The sequence below is a fragment of the Daphnia magna genome, linkage group LG3 (assembly GCF_020631705.1).
Source record: "Daphnia magna isolate NIES linkage group LG3, ASM2063170v1.1, whole genome shotgun sequence".
Classification (NCBI taxonomy): domain Eukaryota; kingdom Metazoa; phylum Arthropoda; class Branchiopoda; order Diplostraca; family Daphniidae; genus Daphnia; species Daphnia magna.
Genome location: NC_059184.1, coordinates 2,298,425 through 2,314,237, shown reverse-complemented (window position 1 = coordinate 2,314,237; position 15,813 = coordinate 2,298,425). Strand labels below are relative to the sequence as shown.

General features: G+C 39.1%; 5 protein-coding genes across 7 annotated transcripts; 4 read left to right on the top strand and 1 right to left on the bottom strand.

The window, feature by feature from the left end:
* Window positions 1–564: 564 nt before the first annotated feature.
* LOC116918367 lies at window positions 565–3,092 on the top strand. The gene is made up of 4 exons (XM_032924065.2): window positions 565–1,613; window positions 1,681–1,867; window positions 1,934–2,193; window positions 2,268–3,092. Exons 1-4 carry the CDS (start codon window positions 1,019–1,021, stop codon window positions 3,017–3,019), a joined length of 1,794 nt encoding a protein of 597 aa, XP_032779956.2. The 5' UTR covers window positions 565–1,018; the 3' UTR covers window positions 3,020–3,092.
* A 74-nt stretch (window positions 3,093–3,166) lies between these two features.
* Window positions 3,167–5,202, top strand: LOC116918360 (vacuolar fusion protein CCZ1 homolog). Its single transcript, XM_032924054.2, has 9 exons — window positions 3,167–3,340; window positions 3,396–3,493; window positions 3,552–3,645; window positions 3,701–3,895; window positions 3,956–4,131; window positions 4,187–4,279; window positions 4,338–4,746; window positions 4,817–4,973; window positions 5,027–5,202. Exons 1-9 carry the CDS (start codon window positions 3,257–3,259, stop codon window positions 5,080–5,082), a joined length of 1,362 nt encoding a protein of 453 aa, XP_032779945.2. The 5' UTR covers window positions 3,167–3,256; the 3' UTR covers window positions 5,083–5,202.
* Window positions 5,203–6,097, bottom strand: LOC116918366 (acyl carrier protein, mitochondrial). Its single transcript, XM_032924064.2, has 4 exons — window positions 5,906–6,097; window positions 5,655–5,768; window positions 5,509–5,596; window positions 5,203–5,390 (listed from the first exon to the last, which is right to left on the bottom strand). Exons 1-4 carry the CDS (start codon window positions 6,059–6,061, stop codon window positions 5,299–5,301), a joined length of 450 nt encoding a protein of 149 aa, XP_032779955.1. The 5' UTR covers window positions 6,062–6,097; the 3' UTR covers window positions 5,203–5,298.
* A 700-nt stretch (window positions 6,098–6,797) lies between these two features.
* LOC116918357 (cyclic nucleotide-gated cation channel subunit A) lies at window positions 6,798–10,274 on the top strand. 3 transcript variants are annotated; one of them, XM_045170658.1, is made up of 11 exons: window positions 6,798–7,172; window positions 7,254–7,265; window positions 7,335–7,525; window positions 7,582–7,794; window positions 7,867–8,029; window positions 8,093–8,175; window positions 8,237–8,419; window positions 8,478–9,059; window positions 9,131–9,536; window positions 9,604–9,823; window positions 9,956–10,274. In XM_045170658.1, exons 3-11 carry the CDS (start codon window positions 7,391–7,393, stop codon window positions 10,095–10,097), a joined length of 2,127 nt encoding a protein of 708 aa, XP_045026593.1. In that variant the 5' UTR covers window positions 6,798–7,172; window positions 7,254–7,265; window positions 7,335–7,390; the 3' UTR covers window positions 10,098–10,274. The 3 variants fall into 3 exon arrangements, with proteins under 3 accessions (XP_045026593.1, XP_045026591.1, XP_045026592.1); XM_045170656.1 differs by lacking the exon at window positions 7,254–7,265; XM_045170657.1 differs by having other exon boundaries at window positions 7,254–7,525.
* Window positions 10,275–10,455: 181 nt separating this feature from the next.
* LOC116918365 lies at window positions 10,456–12,587 on the top strand. Its single transcript, XM_032924063.2, has 6 exons — window positions 10,456–11,147; window positions 11,284–11,390; window positions 11,461–11,585; window positions 11,662–11,740; window positions 11,816–11,861; window positions 11,938–12,587. The coding sequence occupies exons 1-6, from the start codon at window positions 10,955–10,957 to the stop codon at window positions 12,108–12,110; spliced, it is 723 nt and encodes a 240-aa protein (XP_032779954.2). The 5' UTR covers window positions 10,456–10,954; the 3' UTR covers window positions 12,111–12,587.
* The last annotated feature ends 3,226 nt before the right edge of the window (window positions 12,588–15,813 follow it).

Here is a 15,813-nt window from a genome sequence, read left to right as displayed (position 1 = left end):
AGTTTTTGAAATGAAAAGTGTGCTAGTTTGACAGCAATATGGCAATTGAGCTGTTAAAAAGAAAAAAGTAGTATCTTAAAAAATATAAGTTTTATTATCATATAATTGAAAAATGACATAAAATCCACTTGAAACGTCATACTCATATCCATAAATCTCCGGACGGAGTCCTTAACCCCTATCCCAATCCCGAGGTAAATTTGATTATAATGGTGAAATGTAATGATGAAAATATTACTTAGTGGACACAAATCTTTTTCAAAGAGGTGATTTTTTACACTTACTGGAATTCTTTAACTAAAAGTTAAGGATTTTAAGATACTCTTAATTAAAAAATACAAGGAAACCCTGTTTTTTTTTTAAATCTTGTATTTAGGTTTTCGAAGCAGTAGCAGTAGCGAGCGCCAGATGGTGTCGTCGTAGCCCTTGTTTTTCCTCTGATTAGTTGTTGCCAGGTAACGAGTCACCGCCGCAGGAGGTATTCGAGTTTACAGGCCTTAAGCATTAAGTAGGCCTTGGTAATCTACGGGCGACAGTATGGGCTGTTGAAACAACACAATCGCAAATGTGGAATTTCTGTCACTTTTCTTAAAAGAAAATTTACCCAGAAGTAAAGTATCGTTATATGGCACTTTGTATTGAATGATCCTTGTCATAGGACAATCATATCACCAACAAATGCAAGCATCATAAAGCTAATTTTAGTAATTCGCCACGCTAGAAAGGTTCAGTTAATAACAGGTAGAAAGAGGACAATATTCAGGCAAATTAGGGGATTCCACATTCCAAATCCGCACGTTATCCATGCTATCTGCCCTCCGCAGTTTGCGGACTTTCTTTGTTGTGCAACATGGGCACATTTTACGAAGATGGAGAGTAGACATGCAAATCAGCGATTATAAAATGGTGCCTTTATCTGGTAGTGGGTCAGTTGTGTCAGTAAGGCTACATCGAATCGAAATCTCAAGATCTAATTCCTTGTAGTAGTGCGTATGACTAAAAAAATGCATTTAAAATAATGGCTGATCCTAACAATTCATTTGGAATACATTCTACTTTGACAATGACATTCAATTGTCTTCCAATTTTTTTGGTGATTTTCCTACCATTAAGTGTACTCACAAGTTGCCCAAAATCAGTTCAACGGACTAGCAGATTGGATATTTGTTCTAAACATGGATCATACATCAACGGATCTGTCACCTCTGCTGATGGTTGCTTCAGTGTTGTTGCTGAAAATGACTGTACATATGGAATAACACAGTGGGAAGCTGCAGCAATACCATTTGATCAAAATCTTGGTGTTTACATGAATGCATATGATGCTTATGACGTGAATGGTAGTTTCCCAAGGTTTGCATTGAACATCACCATTTCAAAAAAACTACATAAGCCATTATGGTTTATGTACGAAGATTTTATTAAGCCCCAGGATGCCAAATGTTTTACATTAACCAAAAACATGAATGAGTCAAAATGTGAGGATGTTTTGCCGCATTATGATTGCCTTGTCAGAGATTCTGCTAGTTCACTTATGACAAGTGATTCATACACAACCATTAGGGTTCTAGCCAATGGCAAAAAAATGCAGTATAAATTTAGGAATTTATATGGTCAGTTCCATCAAGCTATTGACAGCAGAAATTAAAATAATTTCTAACCAAGTTTGTTTCATTATAGGCAGGAATGTGGGTGATGGAGTAATATTTTTCTACAGTCAGACATCAAGAATGAACCACCTTTTAACTACTTTCCAAGCTTTAGCTGGCATAGATAGCTATAAAATTACACTTTGCCATAAGGGAAAAACTAGATGCCCCAAGAACTTTAAAGTGAATTTGTCGGATGATTCTACATATTTCGAAAGGTCAGCTAAATCGATAGTTCTCCTGAAACGCTTAAACTATAATGTCAAATATGAATTGTCTCATAGGTACGCCGATTTGGTAACTTTCCAAATTTCGCAAGTGACATTGGAAAAAGGAAACTATGAGCTTGTCATCGAATGCGAAAGCTTATCAAGCAATGTGGCAGGCGCCAGTTGTTGCAACCAAAGTAGAATCTTTGAAATTTTCATTGCTCATCAATTTCCCCAAGTGGATATAGCAATAATTGTTGCCCTGATTCTACTTTTTGCCTTCTGTATCCTTGGCGCAATGGCGCTGTATCTTCGACAAAAAATACTCGAGCCAAGTATAATGTTTACAGATTTATTTTTTTACCTTACTATGTCAAAAAAAAAACCTTTTTTTTTTCTCTCATTGCAGTTTCCAACGATTTCAGAATGTTGCTGGTTTTTGATTCAGTTAGCGTCCAACACACTCAATACGTCAAGGCGACACGAATTTTTCTACGTAAATTGCTAGGCGTGGAGGTGCTTCTAGATGTTGCCGACATGGAAAATAAAGAACAGGGTTCTCCATTTCAGTGGTATATTACGGCCATTGAACGAGCGGATTGCATCGCTGTTGTTGTTCCTCAAAAAGCGGATCATTCCCAGTGTCGTGGCTCGCCCTACCACAAAACCTTTCAATTGTGTTTAAATATGCTTGCATCCCACCTAGAAAATACGCTAAGCGATAATAAGACCAAAGTCTCAAACAGATACCTTACTCTTATGCTTCCTAACTCAGACCCAGAACTAATTCCTCCATTTGCAAAGTTCATGGCTCGTTTCCAAATCCCGTCTGATTATTTTTTCTTACGACATCATATTCAGTCAATCCGAAAGCCGTTCCTTGTATGTTTGCCCAGATGGCTTCCTTTTAAGCAAAAATCCGCAAACAAATTATTTTCCACCATTGTTGAACGCCTAGATGTATGTGAAGAACAAGTTGCACTTATGCTAAGCGACAAAGGAAACCGTAACATTGAGTCTAATCATGACTGCAAGTCAAGTCTGTTACAAGAAGAGGTATTGGCAATCCAGAATCGAACCAAAGAATTTGATGCAATTTACGGAAATCATATCCAAAGTGTAAGAGATTTAGCACCAGTGATAGATCCGATCAAATTTTAGGTTTCTACTTATTTCTGCTGCTGTTGATGTAATCTGTTTTTACGGTGAATTTAAAATATATGGTATTATCATATTTTTAGAACTTGGCTTCACGCTAGTTTGGGTATGCTTTCAATTTCAAGACACCCCTGGTGGCGCTAAATCTAATTATTGCCAACACAAGAAGGCAGACGAATTTTCCTTCCAAATGAAAATCTGCAAATCAAATTCTGGTAACTATTACGTGGGAGCAAAAAGATGACAAACAGTGAAGCTGAAAAAAGTCATTCTCTTGTAAACTTTTTCGTTTTTGATACTAGTCGAAATTTCCCAGAAGATGAGGTTCGCAAAATAATCTGTTATCATTATCTGATTGCTAATGTTTTCACCTTGGTAGGAATACAAAAGTGTTGTTTATTATTATCCAAAGGAGACTTCAAAGGATACTCAAATGAAAGAAATTGGCAGGACAGCTGCAATTTTAAAATTTAGCCAGTAAAAATGGCGTTCTTGAAAGCTAGAAATTTTCCTAAGAATATTTTTTTTCTTCTAGAACATTTGGCACATCTGGTACTTGCCATTCATTGCATACAAGAAAAACAAGGCAATACTTCAATGAACCAGAACCTGGCTTTTGCATGGCTATGGTAATAAAAGATGTTACTTTAAATAATGTGGATAATACCTTATTTTACATATTAGACTGTGAAGCTACCAAACATGTCTCTGCATAATGACATGGAACCACATGATAAAATTTTTAACTCCCTTCTTGTCCATTCATACCACATGTTTCGTCTTTTCATGGGTACAATGAGTTCGGCATTGAAGGTTTCAGAGCAACCTGAAGAAGAGTTAGAGCAACTGAAACTAAGAGCAGCTTACTTTTACTCCAAGGTAATGGTGAAAATCCTGTCATGTCACAGTTTAGTAGTTAATTGGTTCAAATACTTACAGCATTTGCAGATGATGCCCTTAGAAGATGCAGATCTTGCAGATGCCTTCCTTGGAATTCAGTTCCTTCCCATGGATAAATTGTCATTTTTGAAAGTCAGAAGTCTTGTTAGTCATGTGGAACAGACTTTCCCCTGCATCACTTCTACCACTGTACTTTATCAAGATCAAATTATTTGGTCAGTAAACCAGTAATCAGAATCTGTTCTTCCTTAATGATATTGTGTTTCCTAGGACTGGTCTCTGTCAAGATGATATCCAGCTAATCTACAACTACCTCACCACAAAACTATTTCCTGCATCACTAAGCCTTAATACTGAAACCAGGTTGACATTGCCATATTTTCACATAATTCACAATTACAACAAAGCAGTTTTCTTTTAGATTTTTGACAGGTCCTACCGATGTGCACAGTATATCGTCAGAAATGCGCATTCCCCATGTGTTTCTGAACCATAGTCAAACGATTCCAGATGAGTGTCAATTGGTTGTTTATAGAATTGCAGGAGTTACAGTCTGTCTATTCATACCAGCGTCTGTTGAACTCGATCATGATTTTTTTGCATCACTTGATTTAATCGTGGGGCCAAGGATAGTTGCCCTCTCGGCGGATGTAGCAGAGCAAGCGCTGGTACGAAAAACTAATTCGTCTCTCAATACCGGCACGGACTCTATTCGTTTCCTCTATTTCAACCAATGGAATATGGCGTTTAAATCTACGCTCCATCAAAGCATACCTGGACATAGAAGAATTCTGCAATGTCAGCCATCGGCTAATAACGACGTTATTAAGGTAACAGTTTGTTCGTCGGGTGACGTAAATGACTTTGGGTAGTGATACATAAAATTTGTTTCTCTCTTAGACATGTGCCGATTTATGCGAAGATTTTTCGAGTTTCGGGGAAGGTGAAATTCTTGTTAGAACGAAAAGCGATGCCTGGGTTATAGGAAAGTTGTCTAACCAACGACATCTGTATGTAGTGGTCACCCGCAAGAACGCCGAATTGGTTGATATTTGTGGTAAAATTTCCATATAAAAAATTATGACTGTTTCAAAAATAAGTTCTTTTTAGATGAAGTACGACGACTTAGAAATTTTCTATTTAAGGACATCTTGTTGTTGGAGTAACGCTGTATGCAGTAAACTGTTACTTCATTTGAAAACATGTACGCGAACTTTAAATGCGTTATGTGCTTTTTGTATCTTAATCTTGTTAATGCTTGTAAATAAACGATTACAGCATGTAAATCAATTTAACTTTTTAATCTATCAATTTACAGAACATTTCAAATGTATTCCATTTTCCTCTACACTTCTCATAATCTATAGCTTGTTACTGTTTCCTCATTCATACACCTCTTCCTTATCTGCAATGTACCTTACTATATCTGCTGGTCTCAACAATTTCTCTGCATCTCCATCTGGGATTTCAAAACCTACAATCATTCAAAAGAAAATTGAATTAAAATTTATGCAATGGGATTCCCTGATTATTTCCTATTTATTTAATTATTTAACAATTATTTATTATTTTAACACAATCTGGCTTCTTACCAAACTCATCCTCCATTGCCATTACAACTTCCACATGGTCTAACGAATCAAGACCCAAATCATTCATGAAATGGGATTCAAGTGTCAACTAGAAAAAAGAATGTTAATGATTTTATTAGATTTCATAAAACATTATATTAAATTACCTTTGAAACATCAATTTTGTCGTAGAGTTTCAAAACAAGCAAGACCCTATCTCGGATAGTAGTCATGGACATAGGGGGTTTATCACTGAAACTCCTTTTGATGTTAATGGAGATCTGGCAGATACAAAAGTTAACTATTACGAATTGCATTTAGGATGATAATAATTTACTATGAAGAGGAACAAAATAAAAGCTAACTCTCATCTACACTGGAATGTGGGGTGCTTTAACCAACACAAGACAAAAGTTACCTTGTTTACAGCTAGTGTAGGTATCTGATGGGAAGTAAAAGAGTAATTTGCTATTTGTTTTTGAACGCCTAAAACTAATGGCTGATGCCATGATTGCTGGCCAATTTTTACACCGGCATTAACAGCGGATCGCAAAGACCGTAAGACGAGCGCCATTTTACTCAGACTAGTTATTAAAGCACGATGCAAAGGAGACTATAATATTTCGGGCCAGAAAACGAGAGCTTCGCTGGTAATTGAAATGGCCGCAATGTCGCCACGTGCCACACACCCTTTTTTAAGACTTCATCAGAGTCATAGAAACTAGTTCTATGACTCTGACTTCATACATTTTCCGACGTGAACGCCAAGAAATTATTATTTTTACCTTTTACTTATAGGAAAACTATATTTCAGTTTAAGTTTTCTTTACCATTATAGTGGGCCCATGCCATGACCTTCTTTTAAAAGCTTTTTCGATTAACTTCAACATAATTTATGGGGTAATGCGAATAACAATATCCTCGTTCAGAGCGGCGTAAGCAAAGAACGGCAAAGAAAGAGTAGAGCGTAAAACGCAAATTTAGGACAAGAAAGACACCAGAACAACATCTAACGGATCACCTATCCCTATTGGAATATCATTCCCTGGCATCAAATTAAAACCAGCATCTTATGAAAATTATAGATGGCATGTTAGACAACGACAATTTTGAAGATCACGTGTCAAGTACAAGTTGGTTTTCTTTAATGTTTTCCTTTTCCGTTTCCAAGACGACTGATCCTTTTTAAGGGGTAGTAGGCTAATCAGACTATGAAGGCCTTGTCGGTTCACCATCAGATGCGCAAAGGATCATGCCATACCCGTCCCACGTTGCTATACTCACATAATGTGCACGCAGCGAAACCTGACACCTTATTGCCGAAGAGAAGGCTCGAAGAACATTTTTTTCCTGTTACCTGCCTTGTGATGGTTTTGACATTTTAAAATTGCAAAAGAGAAAATTGGTAGTGTCTATGCCCCAGTTACCTAACACCGTCTGGTGCTGGTAGTCGTTATTCTCTTATTTGTCGCCCCTATAGTTAGTTACAGGTCAATAGTTTCATTACGGTTATCGTTTCAGTTTGTGACCAGGTGACCCGGATCGTGCACCTCTATCAACAAAAACACGGAGAACAAGATCGATATCGTCAATCGTCTTAACGCGCTTCACTCTACAAGTTTCCTTGTTTCATCTGCACCGTCAACGTCTCTTCTAGCCTGTTTTACTTACCAACTGCAAATCAGGTAAATCATCATCATTTTGCCATAGAGTTTGTCACTGTTAAATTATTGTATTTTTCTAAATCTTCCCATATAAGGATATAGACTTCGAATCCCGTAATTCTTTTGCCTCAACGAGTTTACATCCCCCTTAAGATGTGACTAATAATCGATCGGTTCTTCTAGATTACCTTTAGGACTGCACGCTCTGATTCTATTGCCGGCAACGGAAATTATACAAAATGTCCGTGACAGTGCCGTTGGTCACTTTCGATCCGTCTGGCGAGAAACAAGGTAGTAAAACGAGGATGAAAATGGCAAACGAAAAGACTAATTTTCACGAGAGTGACGCGGTGCACTTGGCCAGTTTCACCCAGGTAACACTACTTTACTGCATTAACTGGTGCACAGTGATTTGATGACTTTCATTTAGCGGATGGGACGTTGGATCCACCGATTTCGGCGCACTCGACAAATGATGTCCGATGTTCATCCAGGGCCAGACGCAGGCTTTCTGGAACGCTTCGCTTCTGGGGAAGATCATCACTCCGAACGACAGAGCGATGTTGGATGGAAGGCCTTTTTGTGTCGACAGCACTGCTGTGGTCAATTAGTGGTAGATACTACTCAAAAAGGCCATTACAAAGTACGCATTTACCTAATATACGAGTATATATGCACTATCCCTATTGAATAATTCATTTTGCTACATCAAAAGTGGTTGGGCATCGTGAGCATTGCCATCATGTACAACTACATTTTCATCGTGGGTAGAACAGTATTCTGGGACATGCAAAATTTGTGTCCAATCGTTTGGCTAGTTCTGGATTATACGTGCGACCTGATTTACGTGTTTGACATGGCAGTTCACGCTCACGAAGGTGTGTTAACATCCTGCCTGCGCGGAGCTATTCATTAACTAATGCTTGAAACATCACACGCAGGATATCTTGAACAAGGTCTGATGGTAACGGATCCAGACAAATTGCGACGTCACTACTGGCAAAGTTGGGATTCGAAAATCGATGTGAGTTTTCACAATATACTTAAGGAAGGAAGATGAATTTTTAAGGCCAGCCGTGTTAAAGATTTTCAGTTTGCTGCCAACCGATTTGCTGTATCTTGTGTGGGGTAGCCCGACGGAATGCATCCATGTACCGTGTGGTGTCGTTGTTCGAATGAATCGACTGTTCCGCCTATCCAGAATGATGGCTTTTTTCGACAAAACGGAGAATCAAACAAATTTTCCAAATGCTTTCCGCATCACGAAGGTTTGTTAAATACGCCTCGATATATCTTAAGTCATTTAAAAGTCATTATTCTTGACAGGTTATGATCTACCTGCTTGTAATCATTCATTGGAATGGCTGTATCTATTTCGCAATCAGCAACGCAATCGGTTTTGGATCCGACGGATGGGTCGTGACGCTCGTTGAAAACGGCGCTAACCTCTCACTAACCTATCAATATATTTTCACATTTTACTGGTCGACTTTGACACTGACGACGATCGGCGAAACACCACCACCAGAGATTGAAGTTGAATTTGTCTTCGTTATCGTAGAGTACATGATAGGCATTCTCATTTTCGCCACGATCGTCGGTAACATCGGTTCAATGATCACGAACATGAACGCCTCACGAACTGAATTCCAAACGAGGATGGATGCCGTCAAACAATACATGGTGTTCCGCAAAGTCTCTAAAGAATTGGAAGAACGAGTCATCCAATGGTTCGACTATATGTGGAGCAATAAACAATCCCTGGACGAAGGCCGTGTTATGGACACACTTCCCGACAAGCTAAAAGCTGAGATTGCTATACACGTCCATCTGGATACGTTGAAACAAGTCAAAATCTTTCAAGATTGCGAGCCTGGTCTTCTGGCAGAGCTCGTTCTTAAACTACAGGTCTAATCATTTGTCATTTTTTTTTTCTATTCGAATCTGCTAAACAATTTTCTTTGCAAAAAAAAAATTAGCTTCAAGTCTTTAGCCCAGGCGATTACATTTGCCGGAAAGGAGACGTCGGGAAAGAGATGTACATCGTTAAGAGAGGGAAGTTAAGCGTCTGCTCGGATGATGGGAAAACCGTTTTCGTGACGTTAGGAGCTGGGAGTGTTTTTGGTGAAGTGAGTATCCTCAACATTGCTGGAAATAAAACGGGAAACAGGAGAACGGCCAATGTCCGCAGCGTCGGTTATTCCGATCTCTTCTGCCTTTCTAAAAGCGATTTGTGGAATGCGCTGCAAGAATATCCTGAAGGACGGAAAACTTTGTTGGAACGAGGCCGGCAATTATTGCTCAAAGATGGACTATTAGACGAGGAAGTTAATCGACGGCATCAAGATGAATGTGATTCTGCTAAAGATCGCATAGATAAACTGGGTAAGTGGATAAAATAATTGTGCAAGCAAAGACTCCGTTGCTCTCATTCTGTTTTGCTATTACGCAGAGATGGCGCTAGATACACTGCAAACGCGTTTCGCCCGTCTGCTGGCCGAATACACGAGTAGTCAGCAAACAATCAAACAGCGAATTAGCAAAGTAGAACAACAATCACAGCAACCGTTTCCTGAAATTGATGCAATCGTCGAGAACAACAGCGCTGTCACAATCCCATCATCTCCCAATTTGAAAAGAAAAAGTTCTAATTTGCTCGATGTCCCAGTGAGGTAATTTTTGTTATCTAATCATACGTTTTACGCTAAGCATAAACCAAATGGCAATGCAAAATTAATGGGGTTATCGTTCTATAAGCCCAATTGATTGGTTCATTATTAAAAATTGGATTAATGATGTTACAGGAAACCTTCCACGTCACGATCAGACGATGTCGCTGGGGACGAGGTCCCACATGTTCCTCCCGTTCCATTCACAGAAAACAAGATTAATGCGGATGTTTCAACTTTGAATTTGAATCGGATAGAATCTGAGAATCACCAATGAGCTTTTGAACAGGAAGAAATCGTCTTTTTTTTTAAAAAAAGAAACGTTAGCTCAGCCAACATTGCAACCCAAATATCTACGAAAAAAACTGTTATTTTCTCCCGAACGTGATGTGCACTTTCAATAAGTCATGAATTCGACCGAGCTTTTCCATTTTGATCTGTTCGTATTGAAACGAAAGTAAGAAAATACCCCAGTGAATTCTTAATGGACGCAAGTAGTCTCCATCCCTGGTCTGTATTATTTCTTGTCCTTGTTTTTCTATCCGTGGTCAGCCCCCCCCCCCCGTCAAAAAAAAAAAAAGTCATTCCTCCAAGAATTGGTTTTTCATTTGGATTGGTTTGATTGCATTCCTTTTAGGTAGTCAATCAGTCAATCCTTACTAGCATGTACGAGGTACGCCCTTAGACATTTAGATAAAAAAAAGGCTTACGCTATAGGCACAGCGAATTCAAAAATACGCTAACAAAAACCAAAAAATATATAGATGCGTGGGAGGACGTCTAAATGGCCGCAGAGTCTCGAGCATAACACATTTTACCGCCTACCCGATCCCAAAGCTCGTTTCGGTATGCACACGAGCAATCGTACGCCAGTCGGTGGCAGAAATCCTTATTCGACATAGTATATATTCAGATGCAAACTAGCCCTACGGCAGTTGACTTCTGTTGTCCTTTCATCTCGTCTCAGGTTAAAAGAAAGAGAAAAAAAAACTCACATCGGGAAAAGAAACAAAAAAAAAAGAAAAAAAAAAAGAAACGGGGTGAGACGTCATTCAGGTACCCGTTGCCTCATTGCTCCATTGTCAGTCGGCCGATCTCGACCTCCCCTCTCTGTTTGTGCCTCGTTTTTACTGAATGTGTGTGAGCGTGTTCAGACTTCTTGGCATTATGGCACGTCGGTGGTTATGTTCAATTATCGTGATCCTCACAATGTTTTTAAATATCGTCACCGTGAAAGCTGAACGACACAATCGCGATTCACTTGTTCAACTTTTAAAGGAAAGGGATCAACTCGAAGTCGCTCATTCCATGCTGAGAAATTACAAAGGTGTGTTCCTGTCGCCATTTTTTTTTTTTCCTTTTACTATTTTGATTGACGTCTAATTTTTTTCCCCCCCTTTTACTATTTTGATTGACGTCAAATTTTTGTTTTCCGTTTGTCGTTTTGGAACATGCGATTGTAGCCAAATTGATGAAATCGCCTTTTAGTGATCATACCAACAACATGGGTCCTCCTGTTTGGGTTGGTGATTCACCGCCAAACGTACTGAATGGACAGGATTTCTTCTGGGTAAGTGATAATGACTCACTTATTTGTCACTAGCTTAATAATGGCGACGGAAATGCATTCGGTTTTGAAGGAGCCGAAGATGAACGAAACGTTTACCGACGGGCCCGTGAAACGCACCGGACATTCACATCACATTAATCGACTGGTACGATCTCGGAATGAGCCCTTGTCTGAAGAAATTTGCAAAACCAACAGGTAATCAACGTGACGGAGAACACACCTGCAGTGCTAATTAAGTTTTTTTTTTCTACGTTTATAATTTGTGCAAAAGATATTGGAAACAAATCAACGAGACACGTGACATCTACGGACAAGAAGTGCGCATCGTTCACAGTTCAGATTACCGACAGGTGTGCTCTATTTATTTGTTTAATAAACCTCCACTTAATTGTATTTAATAGCAAGTGCGGAAATTTTCATTTCAGTTTGCCTTCGTTTACGAATGCATCAGAGAGGGAGAGCCGTGCTCAGGTATTTCACTATTTCCCATCACCCATTCGTAGGTGATTACCAAATTTAAACAAACAAAAAAACAATCCCTATGCAGGTATATCGGAGCAATTGCAATCAACTTGCGAGATGCGACCTGGTTGGGCTAACATGTTACACGTAAAGCTAACGGCACTCGACACCAGTTTGGCACCGCAATGGGGTTACGTTGCGGTACCGCATCACTGTGCCTGTAGAATTTATCCTCGAGTCAACCCATTTATCCCGTAACCGCACAATTCTTAATTTGATTTTAAAATTTTGTCCGCCCCGGCAAAACAAAGAGTGATGAATAAAAAAGACTTTTTCAACGATGCTGCGCCGTCGACGGCCCAGCGCTTAACTGTTTAACGGCAGCATTCCCCCCTTCCCCCTTATATATGTTGTTCATAGATGTTATCCGTTACCTCGTTCTCTGTATAAAAAATCCGAATAAATAATCAGCTTTGCGTTTAACACACACACACACGTCTAATGGTACATATGAATACGGCTACCACTTGTCTGTTTGAGTGTATGAATGCGTATAAATGTACGTTTGAATTATCGATTTATTTTCTGCTCTCCCTACGCATATTATGATATTTCTAAATATTCTCGTCTATGGTGGTCGCTTGAAACCCCTATCAGCTGCTATACGCCCTCATCATTATGATTTATTATTGGAATATCAGTTTAAAATAAATAATACGCAATGATACGAAAAAATTGAATGTGAACAAACATTGTTGTTTCGTTTCCACATTTGGAATAACACACCAACGCAATTCTAAACTGTTCAGCAAAAAAAAAAATACACATATTCGGCTCCAGTGAATCATGCTAAGAGATTCCCTAGGAGATGGCTAATAGTTTGCTATTTAAAAACGGAATTTCGCATGGCAGTGCGTTTGGAAAAAAAAACAAGGGTGAATGAAGTCGCCTGCAAGTCGTTGTGACTACAAAGCTAATCGAACATTTTGTCAATAGTTCCGCTTCAATGGAGCAACTAGTAGCTATAGCTTTATCCCCGGAAGTCTTATCCGTTTATGAATCAATGCGGACTATACTGACTGAACACGCTGATCATGGGCACGTACCGCTGCCTTGAACTTGCATCTCTATCGAGTCTCACGTCATTGGATTTAGTTGCCAAAGTCACAAATGAACGCGTAAAAATAAAACAATCAGCCCATTCAAGCTATGCATGATGTTTCTCTTGCAGAAAAAGATATGAAAGAAGTTAGAGCTTAGTATGAATTGAATAACTGACAGCGAAATTTTGAATACCCTCTTCGGAGCCGGTGCAATGTAAATTCACGACCGAAGTTGACAGAAGCACTTTCGATGATATGATAAAGAAACGAAACTACAAAAACTGATTACCAAATGACAATAAAAAAGGGGGCATTCTAATTCTTTTTTGGTTGAAGAAAAGCTATTAGATGTTTTCTACGTGTTCTTCGTGACTGACGAATTTATAAAATGTCCTTTATAAATAGACTTCTCTGCGGTCAATAAAATTAAATAATCGAAACTCGTGTCAAAAACGGGCAAGGTCAAATAGAAAATATAGCCGCTGGGGTTATGATCAGCTTAGTGCAAGTCACAGAGTTAAAAGTAGAACGAGGTGAAATTCGATTTCATTTACCGACTACCATCTACCGTCCGCCCTCTACTCGTTACATTCCCCCAAACGATCGTTCCAGCGCTGCAACTGACGTAGATTCAATCAATTATACTCAGATAGCTTGGACATTTTCTTTCCAGCAACATGAAGAATGCTTTTCTTTTGTCGTTTTCTATTGCTAACTAGGGACAGTCAAACGTATCCGGTGAGCCTTGCAGTAAAAATTACAAATGGTATCAGGCATTAGAGTAATGCACCAACCCATATACAGGATCCGTGTCAGCGGCGAGGTCGGCAGAAAAACCACATTTCAATACGAAGAAAAAAAATCTAGCAACTATTCTTTTAGCTGTTTAACTAAAGCTTACGCCAAATGGAAATATTTAAAAGCATTTATTTACAAGTAAAGCTTGACATTCCCTGTTTGGGTTTCAAAGCTGATTTGGGTGAGGCAGAAATGTACGCAACATCGGATGGATGTTTTTAGCCAGCTGTGATTGAAGGTTATGCAAAGCAAACGATCGTTGATCGATGGAAAGATGGGTCTATACAAAATCAACAAAAACCGTTTCCCACTTAACATTTACTATTAATGTGAACCTAGCTTAGGTGTAGCTGGTTTTTATCAGATTTTTTATGGGTCTATGTATCCACTCATTGAGTGGATTGAACTTCATCAAGTGTAACCCATTAGGTTGAATAACCCTTCACGAAGAGGAAGGGTAAGAAAATGTTGCCAAGACTTTGGGATGCAAAAGGGAAAAGGTGCGATATGTCCAAGGCAAAAATATTAAAGGGCACTCACTTCTAATAACGCATCTTGGGTTTCTATATGTCGCAAAAGTCCGTGCGGGAGCCTCAGGTTCAAATCCTACCACACCCGTGTACAGTTTATGGCTATACTGGAGACCTTGTTGGCCAGTTTCTCTTTCAAGTAAGTTTCAGCCACAGGTGTGGTATGGCGACATTTGCCCTGTATGCAAGATTGAGTAGCAGCGCAAGTAATTGCCTCGTTAATGCATGGCACGTGTCAGTATCGGGAACACTCTTTTTGCTTCATTAGAAGAAATTTTTGAGAATAAAAAATGATGCAACAGCTTCAAGACGTTTTAAACCAGCGCGTACAGGTGTCACATGTGCGTACGAGTAAAGAATTACCCAATGAAAATCAACGATAAAACAGAAAACAAAAAAATGATTTCAAGATAAAAGTGAAAATTACGATAAAGTGAGCTACAGATAGCTAAAATGTCTGCTCTTTTTGGCATGCTTATTCAAACTGTAGGGACTTTGATGGATGATGGGAAACCTGTTGAGGTACCCTTGACAATCGTCTCCGAGGAGCCGCAAAAGAAATTGCGTGAAGCTCCGCGCAACAGATGGTACTCGCTTATGCGTCTGAATCTCAGACTTTGATAGTTACAAAATTGCGTTTGCACAGATTCCACATGATTCCTTCTATATGGTCGATTTGACGATGGATTCCCTGTTCTCGCGTGACGCGCATGTACTTGGCAGAAATACAATCGCAACGTTTTCTGTTGGTCGTCCGTCTATTAAAGTTTCATTTTAATCGTTTTTAAATCCTAAGATCAGTTCGTCCTCCTGTGATTCTTAAAATATTCAGCTAGAGCTTATAAGGGGAAAAAAAGAATCAAGTGAAATGGTTTTTATTATCGTTTGATGTGGTTTTGAGGGGGGGGGGGGAATCGTTCAGCTTCTGGAGGGAAAAGATGGAAACGCTGACGTCAAGAATGAAATTACCCAGCCTGTCTGTTTCTATGGTATAAAACAAGTTGAATCCATTACCAAAGTCCAACATAAGAATAATATAACGCCCCGCAAAGCATTGGCTTGGCATTGCACTTGTTTCTTTTGCCATTGATCCCAACGAAAAATAATGACTGAAAGAATCCTGCATTATTAAGAAGTCGTGTGATTTCTCCCTTTAATTTGCATAAGGTTGGAGTGATTTGTTCTCTTACTCAATAGCAATCAATTTTGTAATCCTATAGAAAAGATATGCAAAAGTCTAAAATTGTCTACTATTTAGTGACGCAAGCTCGACAGAGTCGCCCAGGTAGTTCTCCCTTCAATAGTCAACACCGGAACAGCCCGACAACAGCCTCTTTCATAGCCTCATAGCCTCTACCCGAAATTGTGACAGATTGTTCCCAGTGAATCACGCACTTACTCAACTTCCGCGCATCGAAACAAAAACTATTAGGCAACAGTAAGCGCTAGTTTAATTCATTCAAAGGACTGGATGAATGATTATTGATTCGTGATTTCTTCTCGAGTGAGGCTCTTTCATGAAAATATTTT